Genomic DNA, 17,500 nt, shown 5'->3' with positions numbered 1-17,500 from the left:
AAGTTAAAAAATGTGATGTGTATTTTATCTCATGGGGTATATTTTAGAGCTATCTAAGAGCTACGAAAAAGAATCTAAGCATAAAATAACAGAGGCTGGTTGATGGGCAAGAATGTTAAAAGGAATCACATCATGCAAGTATCAACTGCTCCCAACAACAGAAAAAGCGAGATACCATGTGTGGTATGTTAAGGGTTTACACCCATTTAAACACTGTTAGGTTGCTTAAGAGGAAAGACCTCAGGATTTCACTTCTATCTCCGATAGGATCCAGTCACGTGGGTGAAATGTCTCGGAAGACTTTCCAAAAAACCCAAGTACAAGTAAGCGACTCGAACCAAGGCGTTCCGCATCATAGTCTAACAAGAAGCCAACTGAACTTGCAGTGCAGGACGCTAGGAGGGTACACCATTGCAGAATCTGCACATATCTGCACTTTTTTGGTGATATTGAATCTGGATCGAATTTCCCATGGAGCATTCTTAAGAGGCCCATACACATTCAAAAAAAGCGTCAATATTTTACATCAATCGACAGTGTGTACCAAAAAAAAAAAAAAAAGATTTGAATCAAAAGTTTGCCGGATCACCGGGTGATATTTTGTGACGAGTCGTCATATTTCAGATGCGTGTGTGGGTTCCTGTAAACATTTTTATCAAACTTATATATGTCGCATGTGACCGCCGAGGAGACGAGATCGCCATGCCTGATGCATCCATGTCGAAGATTTCGACAATACTGGGTTTTGAAATTTTGATGGGAAAAGCACTAAAACGTGTGTGGGCAATTGTGCATCAAAATTTTGTACCTAAATTTCGCATTAAAATTTCAATGCAAAATTTTGACGCTTAAAAAAAAAAACATGTATGGGCCCCTTTAGACTTGGATTGCTATGGGAAATTTGCATGACCCTTCGCCCTCTAGGCTGAGTTCTATAGTTATGTATCAAGTCCATCTGAATTCCTAAATGTTTGTTAAAAGAAGAAAAATACAACGCTGAAACGTGCAAGATTCAAAAACATTCCATAGAAGAGGACACAAGAAGACGGCAGGCCAAAAACCATAGTTTCACCTCCTGCTTATTTAAATAACGCTGTCCTATAAGAAAAATCTCGCTGGGGTATTTGATGTGTCCTGAAAAGATTATGTTAACTTAATATTAAGCTAAATGAAAAGTAACAGGTCTTTGATAAAGAAGCAGATATGAAGCAGAAAGCCGTTAAGTTAAAGAGCAGAGGATCTGCCTTGGGTTGATCTGGTCTTTTCCGGTGAAAAATGGATGCACCGTGACCCTTTTGAGAATATTCCAATCCCCCTCCCCCTTATTAAAAACATGTTCACTTTCCGATCCTTAAAGCACAGCAACGTTTGGCCGTCCCAGCAGTCCAAAAAGCATGACAGAAGCGAGCCCAATGTCTATTCTTTAAAAGCTGAATGCATATTAACTTAACTAATGAGGTCGAGTTAGCATTTGTTAAACTGTTATCAGCTTGAGTAATCTGTCACCCCTACATGAGACGATCCCTCGAAAATTTGGACCAAAACTAAAGAACAGCAGCACGAGCCAAAGAGCAATATCAAAACTATCTTAAATTCCTTTTGTAACAGCACAAAAGATTCATAGGCAAGAAACGCTTTAAGGGTGTCAATATCATCACCATAATTATAAAACTGAAAATAAAAGGTCTTCAAATCTTGTTATCTTTACCGTTATTTTTTTCCCACCAAGTCAGATCATGCAAAAATTGAGAGACGTCGCACAAGTGTACCACCACTGCACTCTTTTAAAGTATCGAGACAACAATGACAACAAAAAACAACAACAATAACAATGGCAACAACAACAATAACGACAACCACGACGACGACAACAAAAGCAACGACAATAACAACGACACCAACAACAACAACATTCATACACAAAGACTTACGCTGACTCGCTTCATGTCCAGCTGCTTGAGCTGCTGCATGTGTCGGAGCACCGTCTGCTTGTAGCTGGGGTCCTGGCAGATCGGGTTGCCATCCAGGGAGATCTCCGACAGGCTGTTGGAGTCGGCCAAACACTGGACATCCTCAAAACTGGAAAAGAAAAGGGCGATAGTCAATAATACAGCAGTACATTTCAAATATTTGTAAAACTGCTGCCTATCTCAAATTTTTCTAACACAGCAATTTCATCTCGAAATACACAACTGGATTTTTTTTTTTTACCCCAAAACAAACGCAAACAGTAATCGATGCAGATTGATTCACTAGCAATTATTTGTTGTAATACATAAACGCAAAACGATGGCATAGTGAAACACATTTCCTACACAATTGTTGCAGTTTCAGGTTTGCCCTGTCAATAACGCTTTTTTACCAAAAATATTGTTATCTAAAAAGAGCAGCCTACGTCCCACAAATGATTTTGCTATTTTCTTTATTGTCAATTGTCGTCAGAACGACGCCTGGCCCAAGTAACGAAACAAGAGTAGAAACGTAATTATTGCTGTGTGGCATTGTAGGTACTAGAAAAAACGGACCAGCTAATGGTACCTGCCTGAATAATTTTGTTTTTAGCTGTTACAAACGTTACATGACATTTTTCTGTATAGCACAAATATCAAACGACTGGACCTACAATGTATATATCATTGTAACTTTAAAAACTGAAAGAAATTCTTCTGCTCCAAAATTTCTTCACACCTGTACATCTCCCTTATATTACAGGGGAGAAAAGCATTTGGTCATTATAATGCCTCAAACATTGTTAACTCACATGTCCCTGGGGTTGGACGCTATTTTACTCCTGTACTGTCGATAGTGCCACATTATGAATCTTATCACTACAGCTTTGTCTGTAGATTCTCTTTCCTTTTGTAGAAATTCAGAAAATCCAACGAAAATCCTTCGAATTCATGAACGAATACATCTGTTTAGGAACCATCTACACAGACTCTCGCCTTGACAAGAACACCAGAGTCGGCTGAACACATTGTGTTAGCATTCATCAATTAAGAGAGTTGTCATATTAAACTGTCCGTTCAGCTGGCGTTCACAATATGGAACAAATTGCAATATCAAGCAATGGATATTTGTTCGCCAAGTCGATTAAATGGGCTGTTCGTGGAAATTAACAACAAGGCGTACACAAGAGTCATTGCCATAAAACAAGGCACACAAACGAGAGATGTTTAAGCAAGAAATGTATTAAATAGCACATAGTTTTTGGTATCACTTTTCGGTACCGTCGACACAATTTACATCACACAGGAGAGTAGCTTCGACTCTGTGTGTCAGTGTCAACCTAGGATGGGTGGGGGTGCAGCAATATATGAGGTAGACGAAGATATTTGGTAAAACAGACTCCTCCACACAGGAATCGAACTTTTAAGTGCGCAACGGTGAAGAGCTAAACTATTACACCGCAGCACGGCACTGTATTCACAAAGCCCAGCAATATAACGTGCTAGTGTGCTAGTACTCCATCTCGTGGTCTTGCAGCGTAAGCCATTCTACTATACGGTGAATTGTATACACGGTTTTAACGATTATGATAGGTTCAATCAATATCCACCCTCTCTCTTTCTCTCGTTCTCTCTTACCAACTGGGGCATGTCATTACATTTTGCTAGCACCCCTCCCCCCCCCCCCCCCCCCCAAAAAGAAAACTAGCATAAAGAATGGCCTGATCCAAATTTAACAGTATGTGCCGTTGTTGTGGACAGAGGCGCCTGCCACCAGTCTGTGAAGTTAAGTTTGTAATAAAAACCATTGACGGCGAGTAATTTACTCGAAACCACTTAAGTTAAAAAGTATTCCAGTTTTCAAACAATCAATGACACTTCAATTTCTGTTACTCCTGCACATGATCACTATTGTCAAAAAGTGTGTTTCTAATATTATAAAAGCACATTATGCCCCTGAACAATAGAGCCGTTTATCAATTAAACGAACGATTTTTCCGTAGTACATAAAACACCTAAGTGTAACGCTTGGACACTTCTACGAAACACCACAAAGAAACACGATATTATTATTGGGTTCAAATACACTGTGCTGAAAATTAGATACCGAATCTACAAAGTGAACGCTTCTGGGACGGCGCCTCGCCAATAATCTGGTGTCTCAAAGAACTGAAAAATTGGTCGCCTTCTCTCTCTGTTTCTCCCCCCCTCCTCTCTCTCTCTCTCTCTCTCTCTCTCTCTCTCTCTCTCTCTCTCTCTCTCTCTCTCTCTCTTTGTCTCTCTCTCTGTCTCTCTCTCTTTCTCTCTCTATCTATCTATCTATCTATCTATCTATCTATCTATCTATCTATCTATCTATCTATCTATCTATCTATCTATCTATCTATCTATCTATCTATCTATCTATCTATCTATCTATCTATCTATCTATCTATCTCTCTCTCTCTCTCCCACCACCCACCCCAACCACTCCCTCTGCCCGTCTCCTCTATCCCCCTCTATTTTCATCGCAATCTTACCACACCAGTAAAAAACAATCTCCTCACACTTGATCCGCTCTCCAGAGCCACGCACAGATTATAGGAATAATTAGATGATCTCTGTTCCACCCGAGTGAACGCAATCAAACCTTGACAAAGCCACCCCCCTCTTTGTTCCACGCGCTCGAGCAAACACCGTCCCAATACCACCACTGATCCAGCACACATCCTGAAAGACTTAAGATACAATAGACCATCCAGTATGGATCTGCCGACTAACCCACACTTTGCCAGTCAATCAGCCAGCCCGGCACCACCAGAGGAGCTATTGATTTCTTCGAACTAATCATCGACTGAGTGCTGCTTTAATCCATATTTCTTAATTCGTTCGGTCAAAAAAGTGATGGTTTGTTATAATTCAGCAGAGAAATATGCTAGCACTCTACCTGCAAGAAAAAAACAGCCTAGGTTTTACTGTAACTGGGCATAAAAAGGCAATGCCAACAATTCTTTTACTTATAAAAGTTCCAGCTCAATTTCTATCAACAAAGCTCACTTTGGGGGACACAACGACAGAATACAGTTTTATTTTCCTTTTAATCGTTAAGAACACAATAGCGACGTTTGAATAATGATGAACCTCTGTTCGATCGACTCAGACGAAACTATTCTAGCAGATGGAGAGAGCTTTCCCACGCAGAACAGATAACACATATCCCCTCTCTCTCTCTCTCTCTCTCTCTCTCTCTCTCTCTCTCTCTCTCTCTCTCTCTCTCTCTCTCTCTCTCTCACACACACACACACACACACACACACACACACAGACACACACACACACACACACACACACACACACACACACACATATATACACTCTGTCTGTCTGTCTGTCTGTCTGTCCTCTCTCCTTCAAAGGATTTCGTACTAGTTACCCATCCATTCTTCAGCCAACACTAAACTGTAGTCTTGGTTAGATTACTGGGTGCTTACGGCATCTTACGTGATGCTTTTCAGGGCAATTAAGCACCTTCTCCATTATTTATCACAGCAGCGATGAAGCCGATCTAAGGGTCATTAACGGAGCCAAGAGCCCACTGACATACGCCATGCAGATAGTACAGCAATAACATTTAAACGCTGTTATACCGGAAGCCCAGAGGGGGCTCTCGTGGCCTAGAGGTTAAAGTATTGGCCTCTCATTCAAAGGTCCCGGGTTCGAATCCGGGTAGCGACCAAAACATTTTCTTCTCTAAAATTGTCTCCTTTCACCTCCTTTCCTGCTCTCTAGCAATGTTCTGTTGTCTGCTTTCATTTCCACTTTCTGCCCCCACCCCCTCACCTCCTTTGCCCCCTCCTGACTCTTTCTGCAGCCTTTCTACTGCTACTCCTTGGCTCCTCCTTACTGCTGTCTTTCTGCCACACCCCTGATCTTCTGGTAGGAATGATCTACACCTAGCCTTCTCGGACAAGGGCGAAAAATCTCGGAGGGCCCGTGTGCAAGTTGCGCACGTTAAAGATCCCTTGGTGGTCTAAAATCGATAAGAGTAGGCTTCGGCCACCACCCGGGCAAAATTCAAAATTTCCTACCAACTGAAAATATTAGGTGTGTCCCGCGCGCTCATATAACCTTTTGCAGTTGCGAGCGCCGTAAAACACTTTACAAAAACAAAAACAAAACCGAAACCCAGAAATAGTAGTATAATTGTATGAGAACAAGCATGGCCAATGAAGCGTCCTCTCAACGAAGAAGTCGTCAACAACTAACTTTAAAAGAAAGCTAAAAAGGTGTAAACAGCCAAAACCCAAGGATGATGATGGCGTTGATGTCAAACAGCCTCAGCGACAATAACAAAACAAGTACTAACAAACCCATTTCTCTCTTCTGTTTTTCTTTAGTAAATTATGTTACTTCTACTTTTGGCAATTCTGTTGTGTCTACTAAAACATAAAAGCATCATTTGGTAGGAATGAATAGGGACAAAACAAACAAACAAACAAACCAAACAATCAAACAAAAAAGACAGCTAAGTCTTTTCAAACGGTAGACTACAAATTTTAATGTACGCCCACCAGCTCCATGGTATCAGTTCCATCACTTACACTAAAACTGTGACAATGCCCTAAATGTAATTCAATCTTTTCCCACATCGGGAAACAAAAATAACCCCTCAAACAACCTAAAGAACTAAAAACTGATGTTGTATCAACGTTTTCCAGTATAAGCCCGCCAGGTATGGCGCCATTTTTCAAAATAAAAGAGCACACGGCGCTTGTTTTGTTTGGATAAATATAAAAACAGTCTCACCCGCACATGGAACGAATTTACTTTCTTTAATGAAATATTGTGTAACATGATCCTTTGCTTCGCGGGAACTGCTGTTCCATTTAGCTACCGTCAGAGACCAGGGAATAAAAAAAAAAATAGCACTGTTATCGAATACGCCTATTAGACATGTCACTTCGAAAGTGGGAATTGACCACTAAGCGGGTCTTAGCGATCTTTCCCTTTTTTACAAGACAGAACTGTTGTTCGAAACATCGGTCCTGAAAAATGTGAGCAAAACAGAAACGATACCGATAAAACTAGCCAACCCTGTGCCCGAGAGGTTGCCGTGTACGATGGCCATCACAGATGCAGGAATGCCATCACCCCTGTGGGGCCGAGCAGACATTAAAATTTATATCCCCAGTCAGCTCGTAGTCCATCAAATCGATTTACAAATCTCGGCTTAATAATAAGAAAACAAAAATGACCAAATACAATGCACGGGAATTTGAAGAAGTCGGTGTTACAGAACAGATCAAACTATATACACACACACCGTCTTTCTCATTCCATAAAAACAAAGTTGATAATATCCTAAAGTTCCTAACAAGTTGCCCACACACAATCTTAATTCAACGTCTGTGGCAGACACCATACGCGAAAACATTCCCCAGAAATCACCGATACACACACACACGATAGTCCTGCTCGTCTTTGCTAATAGATACATTCATCGTCGTGATTGATTTTTTTCCTTTTTAAAAAGACATTTAGATTTAAACAATAAAAATAAATAAATAAAACAAAATCAAAAACAAAACATTTGCCCTATGAAACAGCCAAATATGTCTTCCAAACCTACAAGCCTCCGTTATTCGATACAAACAATTTTTAATACAAAAATGTTTTTTTCCTTAGTCCATACAGATACAAATCTGAATTCAAGCACCGCACAAGGCACACGGCATTAAGACTGTCAGTAAAAATCAATGCGATCTGCAGCCAGATATCTCGCCACTGATTGGCGTCCGATCATTGAGCCGTTAGACGAGCTCCAGCGAAACAAAAGACTGGGGTTCAAAGGGGGCCCAGGCGTCGGTACAGAATTTACATTTGTGACATGAGGACGTCATGCTTCATTACTCCCGGTGTGTTGTAGGTTGTCTCTTCATTTCAATCGATATGTTCCGTTTCTTTTTTCAAATATGTCCACTTCATGTTCGTGAAAAAAAAACATGTGTACCATTTTACAGATTAAAAAATACATTTTTTAAATTAGATTTTCATAAGGAAGAGGGTGGGGGTGGGGGTAGAGGGTCAGATCGTCAGAATACCCCTCCCCCCCTCCGTATCTTTTCACTGGTTTTATATGATATAAAATATATAGAAAAAAACAACAACAGAAACACATCAATATTTTCTTTCTACCGAATATTTCTGATATGAAGCAACGTGTACTTCTTCAAAGTTCAATAACCACAGAAATGTCAGTACTGATCCTTTTGATACCGTAACACCATAATACACTTTCACAAGATGCAAACCAAAGCCCAGAATGCCTATATGAGCTTCTGTCTGCAGACAACCAATGTGTACCAATATATTATTCGTTCAAACCAACAAAGACAAAAACCACAAACCGAACTGAACAACAGCTGCAGTGAGAAAATTGGCATGCGAATAAGTATATCAAAACTGAAGTTGTGAAAGTTAGCCGAAACCATAATTATAGCCCACTAAATATTCATGTTAACAATAAACAACTAAAACTGGTCAATGAGTTTAATTATCTTGGCTGCATTTTTTTCTAAAAACGGGTCCGTAAATAGAGAAATAGAAATGCCAACTAAAAAAGCCAGAACCATCATCTATAAGCTTGCACCCCTTCTATCTCATTCAAATATTTCCATGGACACAAAGACAGAGTTCATCACTTCAATATTTATACCAACATTATGCTACCAGTGCCAAACCAGGACATTAAGTAAAACCCATGAAAACAAAATCACTGCATACGAGATGTCTCCGTAAAACCCCAAACATTACAAGATGAGACAGGTGGAGAAATAAAAAAGTAAGAGTAGCTGTTGGCACAAAATCCTGCCTCTATTTCATAGAAAAACAAAGAACAAAATGGTTTGGCCACCTGATACGAATGTCACTAAGCCAGCCAGCCACGAGAGCCTATAACACAAAGTGATCGGGCTATAAAGGATGAGGCAGACCATGCAAAAGATAGATTGAAGAAGCCAAATGAACCCTAAGAACTTATGACATCCCAGCTGAAAGAGCTGCAGAGTTGGCCTGCCATACAAAACTGCATCTCCCTTCAATATCTAACGGCAAAAGAGGAGGAAAAGTTAAAAATTAAGTAAAGAAATACACTGTCACTGAAGCACAAAAGCCAAAGCTGAGAAAACACCTGATCAGTACTTTCCACTAGAAACATATTTATCTTAATGAAGATATCAAACATAAACACCCGAGAATCCACAATCATTCAAGAAAAAATGGACAACATCAACAAGCAAAGTAATGAGAACGTATTCTTTTAACCCAGAAGACAAAGAGGGAGAAACAAAACTAAAACTGTTTTCATCAACAGGGACAGTTTAATCTTGTATCTGCTCCAACTGAAGACTCTTATCACATTACTTTCAGCTACTTTGCCACAGATGCAAGGTATGACGAACTTCGATGGGAAAAGGATATCAGATTAAAATTGTGCCCTTCAACTTCAAAAAACAATCAACAAATCTTGTATTATCGTACTAATTTAAACATTGAATTTTGACAAACGTTATACAGTAAAGCCTTCTCAACAACAACACCTGTTCCTTGGGACATGCAGTTGCTTCTTTTGAAAATGGAGACACAGACAAGATATGAAAGCATAACAAAAGGAGACCACTGAGTAAGGGGCAACCAATAGAAATATAAAAGCAGAAAACATGATTAAACAGAACTGCTTTGAAGAGCAAGAGGGTAAAATCTCGGAAGGTAGTTGCATAAACAGTATCGTTTTACTTTCAAGAGTAAAAAAAATTAACTTACCTGCAAATTTCATTGAAGCTAAGGAACAATCTCTGTAAGTTTGGCAGGTTGTCTATCTCAGTCTGTTGAGGCAATCAATTTACATAAGAAATTTTACTTTGCACAACAGTACCTTTCATATTAATTTTTTTTTCTTCTGAATAGGATATTTTGGAAACAATAAGACAAGAACCAATATTGATTAGGAGTTGGTAATTGAAAGAATACTATGAACAAAATCCAACCAGTATTGTATAGATAGACAGATAGATAGTAAGACATTGTCCAAATGAACAAGACACACAGTGAGAGAGATTGAGAGAGAGAGAGAGAGAGAGAGAGAGAGAGAGAGAGAGAGAGAGAGAGAGAGAGAGAGAGAGAGAGAGACAGGGAGAAAGAGTAAGAGTGAGAGAGGAAGAGAGAGAATGTGTATGTGCGTGTGTGTGTGCGTGTGTGTGTGTGTGTGTGTGTGTGTGTGTGTGTGTGTGTGTGTGTGTGTGTGTGTGTGTGTGTGTGTGTGTGTGTATGAGAAGAGAGAGAGTGAGAGAGAGAGAGAGGGCGAGAGTGAGAGAATGTTTATGATGCGGAGCGGTTTAAACATGTAATAATAATGTAATAGTTATGTTCTCTTATGTTGTGTGCATGGGTGAGTGCAGAATAGGACCTTTGTAACACCATTGTCACTGTATGTGACCAAGGCAAAATAAATTAATGGGTAGACAAATATACCAGAACAAAACTATCTGAGAGAAGATGTGGAGAAACTTTGACCCCCACCTCTAAAAAAAAAGGTGAATCTACAAAAAGTAAAGACAAATGCTCTGAATAATCAAAGCAAAGGCAAAATTGTTCTGTATCTATCTAACTTGGCGTCCCGATTACAAATATACCATACATAGACAGACTCCCATGAAGTTCAAAAAGTAGTATAGGTAAGCGAATAAAATAGTATTGACAAGGCACTCAAGCAAGTGTATTCACAATTCTGTTGTTACAAAACAGCCACCAGAACTAAAAATGAGATCAAAGTATTACAGTCATACAATAAGATTTATTCTACACTGGAACGAAAAGAGACAGGTCTAAGAATGTGTGAGGCATCGTGGTGAAATCAGGCGATTGTCAAAATAATGAAATTGAAGAAATGGGCAAGCCCGTTTGCAAATTTTTATCGAATTCTTATTTTTTGGCTCAACACCTTTTGTTTCCATTTAAAAACACATCCATGTGTGTGGGTGTGAATTTACTGAAAAACTTTAATTAAAGGCACAAAAATGGTAAATTTGCAGTTTCCAAGGACTCTCAAACTTTGGAAGTCACCAAAATTTTGTGGCCATTTTCTCGTTAATTTGACTTCTAAAAACAGGCAACCTCCACCTCATTCAAATATTTCAATTTCTGTTCAAGATAGCTGGGTATTTTTTTTTAACTAAAGCAAGAAAAATGAACAAACTTTTAGATGACACCAATACCTCAACATGCCCAAAAATGAATAAGTGCCAGATTCCACCACGTCATGACCCATATTGCTCAAAACACCCAAAGTACTGAATAGTGAAGAGCATTTTTTCCCCTCGGAACAGTAATATAACACATTTGGTGGAGCTCTTGTACCAGAAGTTACTTAATAGAAATACATCAAATCAGATGGACTTGACAGAGAAGCCAACAACTCTTACAAATACCACTTTTATTCCACTATAAGCATTTTTCTCCCCTTCATAGTTCTCAAAGTCTGAAATGAAAAATATCAACTCTACAGGATCCTAGCTCCTGAGCTCCTTCAGGCAGACTCTTAGGCCCCCTACACATATACCCATTTTTAAGGCAAGATCCGAGCAGAATTTGTTTTTCAATAATTAAAAAGAAAACAAAATTCTTCCCTGTGAGCAGCACATGAATTGTAAGCAAATCATCATTGTCAGTACACTTGCAGCGGTTAAACCATGCGTGATGTGGATGAAGCACCGACCTGTCGAATGGCGGTTTTGCGCTGGTGGATCAAACGCCACTCAGGTTAAAACCGCCCGGTTGAAACGTATATGAGTAGGACCCCTTAGATTTTCACCACAGCACACCAAAGAATGTGCTCAGAGCACAAAAGGATAAGAGCAAATGCTCAGGTCTAAAGCATTAACGGAAATAACTTAACTTACCACTGTGCGTATTTTGTTGCGTCTCAGGTTCAGCTCTGCCAAAGAGTCAATACCCCTCAGCTCATCCACATAGGAGATGGCGTTACCTGCCAAGTTCAAAACTCTCAGCTCCGACAGGTGGTTCAAGTTTTCAATCTTTGATATCTGAGAATTCAAACATAACACAGAGGAGTGTTAAGTCTGAGGCTATATTCAACATCTTCTTTTGAGCATAGTAAAGTCTATGTTGCATTGCTGCAGCAGCAGCAAACATTTGATCAATGAGTTTCAAAGATTGTTCACATTAAACAGTACAATAAGAACAAACAGTTAGACACTTGATCTATGAAAAAAATCTATTCCAACTTTAAGTAGGAGATTATAATTTAAAAACAAAGAGCAACTATTCCTGTGTACTCCTTTCTCCATACTCACGCTGACGATAATCTTGGCACAGCATAACTGACCTTGGTTTTTTCTAACTCAGCATTTTTAATTGAATGTTCTCGGTTGAAAGCAAAACCATATTTAAAGTTCTTAAAAATTCAGTTTAACTCACTCATGCCTCTTTATATTTACAGTTATGAAACTGGAAGTGAAACTGTACTAAAATGTACAAACCTGATTTCCATGAAGGTCAAGGACATCCAGTTTGAGTAAAGAGTCCAAGTTTTCAATCTTTTTTATTCTGAAAAAAAACAACAATAATTATGGTGGCGAGAATGAAAGTTCATACGGTAACACACACATGCACGCACGCACGCACACACGCTCATGCACACACACACATATATATATTGGGAGCTTTCTTTCACAAAAACGTACATTAGTATACACATATTAATGGTACTATTCTCTAACACTGTGCCTGCAGTTTTGAAAATTTGTTAACAAACACAACAAAAAAACCCTCTTTTAGAAGTAGGCACACCCACTGACTAGATGCTGAATAATTGATTGCTTCTTGTTTTCTTCATTTATCATAAACATCTACTTGCCTGTACTGCAACTGTGTCCTCAAATTCTTTTTTTTTAACTATCTTTTTTTCTGAAAATTTTGGGTATGTAATACATGCAAATAGCTTGAAACATTTCATTTTTAGGCTTCAATGCTAAGGTTTACAGATTTCAAATCAACCTTGATACAAAAAAAATATTTAAAACAGGTCTAGGCTTACAACTTGTTAACGTTAATATGATGAGAGAAGACAACAAAACTTTTATCATTTATAAAGTGCATGCTGATTTTTTAAATATTTTGGGACGACCCAAAAATTCGACCTTGACAATGGTTTTAGAACAAAAAAGGAGTTGACCTGTTTTTTCTAGTAACACAGTTCAAGCATTACACTATCCATATATACAAGATATAATACATTATATAGGTAGATATATAGGAAGATATATATATAGAGATAAATAGATGGATCGATGGATGGATGGATGAACAGATGGACAGACAGATATAAACAGACAAATATGCAGACAGACAGATGGACAAATAGAGACATACAGACAGGCAAATAGATAGATCACACATATACCAAAACACACACATAATAAACAGATTTTCAGGTACTAAATTTTTCTTTATACATGTATATTCTGTGTATATGAAACATGTACATAGCACAATTCGTACATGAAGAAAAGAATTCCCCATCCTGCAGATTCCGCAATTAAAATGCTGGAGTGCCCACACATCTATAAGACAACAAGAACACAAAGAATCCCCACCTGTTCTTCCCTAACATGAGGACCCTCAAAGACTTGAGAGCGGCCAGGCCAGAGATCTCCTCTATGTGGTTGTCGTAGAGGTCCAGGAAGATGAGGCGCTTGAGGGAAGACAGATGCTGGATCCGGACGATCTGGTTGTGCTGGTAGTTGAGCAGTCGCAGCTGTTCCTCTCCCTCCAGGATCGGGCATACTGACAGCTTCCTCCTGGTGATGTCAAAGCGGAATGTGTGTTGTGGCATAGTGGAATCAGGCACGCTTCAATAATTGGGCATTTTGAGTTATTGATATCATCCTGAAGTTTTTCGTTTGTCTTGTTTTTTTAATGGAAAAGACATCTATCTATCTCGAATAGGAGTAGAGAAATTCGTGATTAAAGGAGGTGGGGGTTGCCAGGTGTCAGAGGAAACATTTAACAAGAAAATGGCCACCAAACTTTGGTGACTTCCAAACCTTGAAAGTCCTTGGAAACTTCGTGATTTTGATCTACATTTTTTCGTAAAATTCAATAAGAAATGTGCTTTTAAGTGGACACAGAAGGTGTTGAGCCAAAAAATAACCCAGATAAAAATTGCCCAAGGGCAGAAAAGTCTTGGTTTCTTTAATTTTATTATAAATTAGACAAGCACCAGATTTCACCACGATAACAGGCAAATGATTTAGAAAAAGAGAGGGATGTGGAATAAGATTTAGTGACAGAGAGTGACACCGATAAAACTATTGCCAATTAGAGTTTGTGAAAGAAAGAGTTTGAGTACAGTAGCAGGATTAGGCATACTGACAGCTTCCTCCTGGAAGTTTAAAAGTGGAGTAAGTCTGAGGAAAAAACAAATATTGATACAAGAATAGTCACTTAGTTTGAGTACAGACAGGCACTATTGTAGAGAGAAATTTGAGAAAAGCTCAGTTTTGGATTCCAAAAGGGAAGAGGATGCACGGATGCTGTATTCGCATTAGGACAGATATGCGAGAAAACAATCGAACACAACAAAGAGTCCAACATCATCTTTATAGACCAGGAGAAGGCTTTTGACAGAGTCAACCATGCAAAACTCTGGAAAACACTCGAAAAGTATGGCGTGAGAGGACAAATGTTAGATAATGTCAGAGCTCTATATACCAAAGCAGAAGCTAAGTAAGAACGAAGGAAAGCAATACAGACTGGTTCAAAGTGAGATCTGGAGTACGATAGGGATGCGTTTTATCTCACTTCTGTTTATACTATATTGGACACAATAACGTAAGACACAAACCAAAGCCCAGAAAGTCTAAATGAAGTATTATTCCAACACGACCAATGTCTTATTCATCCAAACCAACAAAGCCTCCAAAATCACACTACTGAACTGAACAACAGCTGTGACAAATTTAACATGAAAATAAGCATATCAAAAATAGAAATATTGAAAGTGAGCCGAAACCGTAGTCCCCTGAACATCCATGTCAATAGTAAACAACTTAAACAGGTGAAGGAGTTCAAATATCTTGGCAGTACTTTTTCTGAAAACAGGTCCATAGACAGAGAAATAGAAATGCGAACTCAAAAAGCCATTGCTGTCACCTACCAGCCCGCACCCCCATATCTCATCCAAACATCTCCATGGAAACAAAGAAACAGCTTATCACCTCAATGTTCATACCAAAATTATGCTACCAGTGCCAGACCTGGACATTTAGTAAAACCCAAGAAAGCAAAATCACTGCAGGCAAAATGAAAAGTCTCCGCAAAAGCTTTAAAATCATAAGACAAGACAAGCAGAGAAAAGAAGAAGTAAGAGCAGCTATCGGCACTGAGTCCTGCCTGCATTACATAGAAAGGCAGAGAATAAAATGGTTTGGCCACCTGTTACATATGTCATCTGGCCAGCCAGCCTCAAGAGCCTACAACACCATGCACTCAGGCTATAAAAGAAGAGGAAGGCCACGCAAAAGGAGGATCGAGGGTGTCAAGGAAACCCTGAGAAAACATAATATCACAACTGAAAGAGCTGTGGAGCTGGCCTACCATAGGAAACTGCATCTTCCCTCGACGCTTAATGGCAACAGAGGATAAATAAGTAAGTACAGGCACACTGACACTATAACAATCATTGGGAGCAAGGAAAAGGTAAGACAGAAACATGAAAACAACAGAGGGAAAGAAAAGAAATAGGACATACTAATGGCGCCCTCCAATCACCCACAATGGTCATTATGAGCCAACGAAAAGTAAGAAAGAGTTTCATTTTGAGAAAAGTGGTACATGAACATTAACACATGAAGGGTCATTTGGAGTTGGGCAAAAAGGAAAACACAGACATAAAAATAAAAGAGGGATAGAAAAAAAGCAAAAAAAGTGTAACATATCCAAAAAAATCAGGACAGTAAGGGAATAGGACCTGCCAGTGGTGTCTGCCATACACACTGCATCCAAAAAGGTACCATGGTTGAGGAACAGAGAAGCACATCAACAAGATAATTATCAGCTACAGCATCAGGGTTAGATCTTAGATCATTAACAGAGGGGTCGCATCTCCTGCTGGGGTCAGGGTGAAAAAAGAAGAGGAGAGGGTAGAACAGACACAGAGACTAAGAAAGTGCTACTTCATTTCAGAAAAGGGCACAACTGGTGTATAACAAAGGGAGGTTAACATATATTTTCGTCTCCCCCCACCCCCACCAGTCTATACTCGAAAGTACCAAAGTGCTGGTTCAATGTTTCTCCCCCTTCCCCCAAGTCACATAGAAATCAGTGCATGTAAAATAGGAACAGATACCAGCCACAAACACAACTCCCAAGAAAACAATGAAAGGTACTCAAGGAATCACCTGTCAAGGTTGAGTCTGTCGGGGTTGGAAGACCTCTCATCCGGAGTGCGGTACACCACAGGAACACCTGGAGCCGAAGGACTCTCAGCGAAAATTACACGGTCACCTGTATGTGCACAGAATATGTATATTAGCAACTAGCCGCGTGATGTTATGGCAATATTTTTAATATAAAAAAATATTATTGTCAACGCTTCCACAACGTTTGTATCAATAACAGACATTATGTTCTCATTAAAAAAAACTGTTAACACCAAGCACAAGACAAGTTATTGCTTACAATTTAAATTTGTAAATCTAAAATAATGGAAAAAAGGCTTGGAAATACTCTCAGTATCTTCTGCAGTTGAGCCAACAACTAATAACGCCACAGAAAATAAATTATTGTCCTATAAAAATCTGTTTGAACTCTACGATATTACCTTATTAAAGTTCATACTGTCGCAAGTACATTATCTTTTTCTACACAGTGGAAACAAGAGGTAAAAAGTGCATTTTACAAAAGTATTTTATATAGAAATAAAATATAGTAATGCATTTCTCAAACCAATTGTATGAGTACATATTTATAGAAAAAATATAATGAAATACACAACTGCTCAGCAGGGCCATATCAAAATAAAATCATGCAGTATTTTAATATTTATAGTTTTAAAATGCCATAATAAAATATGTCCTTATTTGGGAAAAGAATTGAAGAAAGCATGTATATTCATTTACACTTTCAGGAAAGTACTTAATAAATGATATAGATAGGAAAAGTAACAAACGAATTTGGGATAAATATGATTCATGCAAAGGCAAAAAGGACCAATGATAGTGGGGCTGGTTCTTAAAAGCAAATCAAGGTGTCAGTGCTTCATCAAGATGACTGTACTCATTGAAAAAAAAAGAGACATTTGCAAATTCCATGACACATGACACTCCAACAAAGGCTTACAGTGTACTAACTTCAAGTCCATAAAATCATATTGAGGGAAGTAAAGTTCTTCACAGCACAAGTGCTCTCTCTCTCTCTCTCTCTCTCTCTCTCTCTCTCTCTCTCTCTCTCTCTCTCTCTCTCTCTCTCTCTCTCTCTCTCTATCTCTCTCTCTT

The 17,500-nt window shown here is 38.9% G+C and overlaps 1 protein-coding gene across 1 annotated transcript in view; it reads right to left on the bottom strand.

Moving 5' to 3' along the window:
• Positions 1-16,511, bottom strand: part of LOC101847786 (leucine-rich repeat-containing protein 49) — a gene marked incomplete at its 5' end in the record, with an annotated part of 27,163 nt that extends 10,652 nt beyond the window's left edge. The window contains 6 exon segments of the mRNA XM_005090663.3: positions 1,932-2,079; positions 9,750-9,811; positions 11,885-12,028; positions 12,485-12,551; positions 13,601-13,804; positions 16,406-16,511. Of these exon segments, the coding sequence (XP_005090720.3) occupies positions 1,932-2,079; positions 9,750-9,811; positions 11,885-12,028; positions 12,485-12,551; positions 13,601-13,804; positions 16,406-16,511 (731 nt within the window).
• Positions 16,512-17,500: the final 989 nt, after the last annotated feature.

This window comes from Aplysia californica, unplaced genomic scaffold (assembly GCF_000002075.1).
Source record: "Aplysia californica isolate F4 #8 unplaced genomic scaffold, AplCal3.0 scaffold00020, whole genome shotgun sequence".
Classification (NCBI taxonomy): domain Eukaryota; kingdom Metazoa; phylum Mollusca; class Gastropoda; order Aplysiida; family Aplysiidae; genus Aplysia; species Aplysia californica.
Note: the sequence above shows the minus strand (reverse complement) of the source record. Positions and strands in the feature narration are given on the sequence as shown.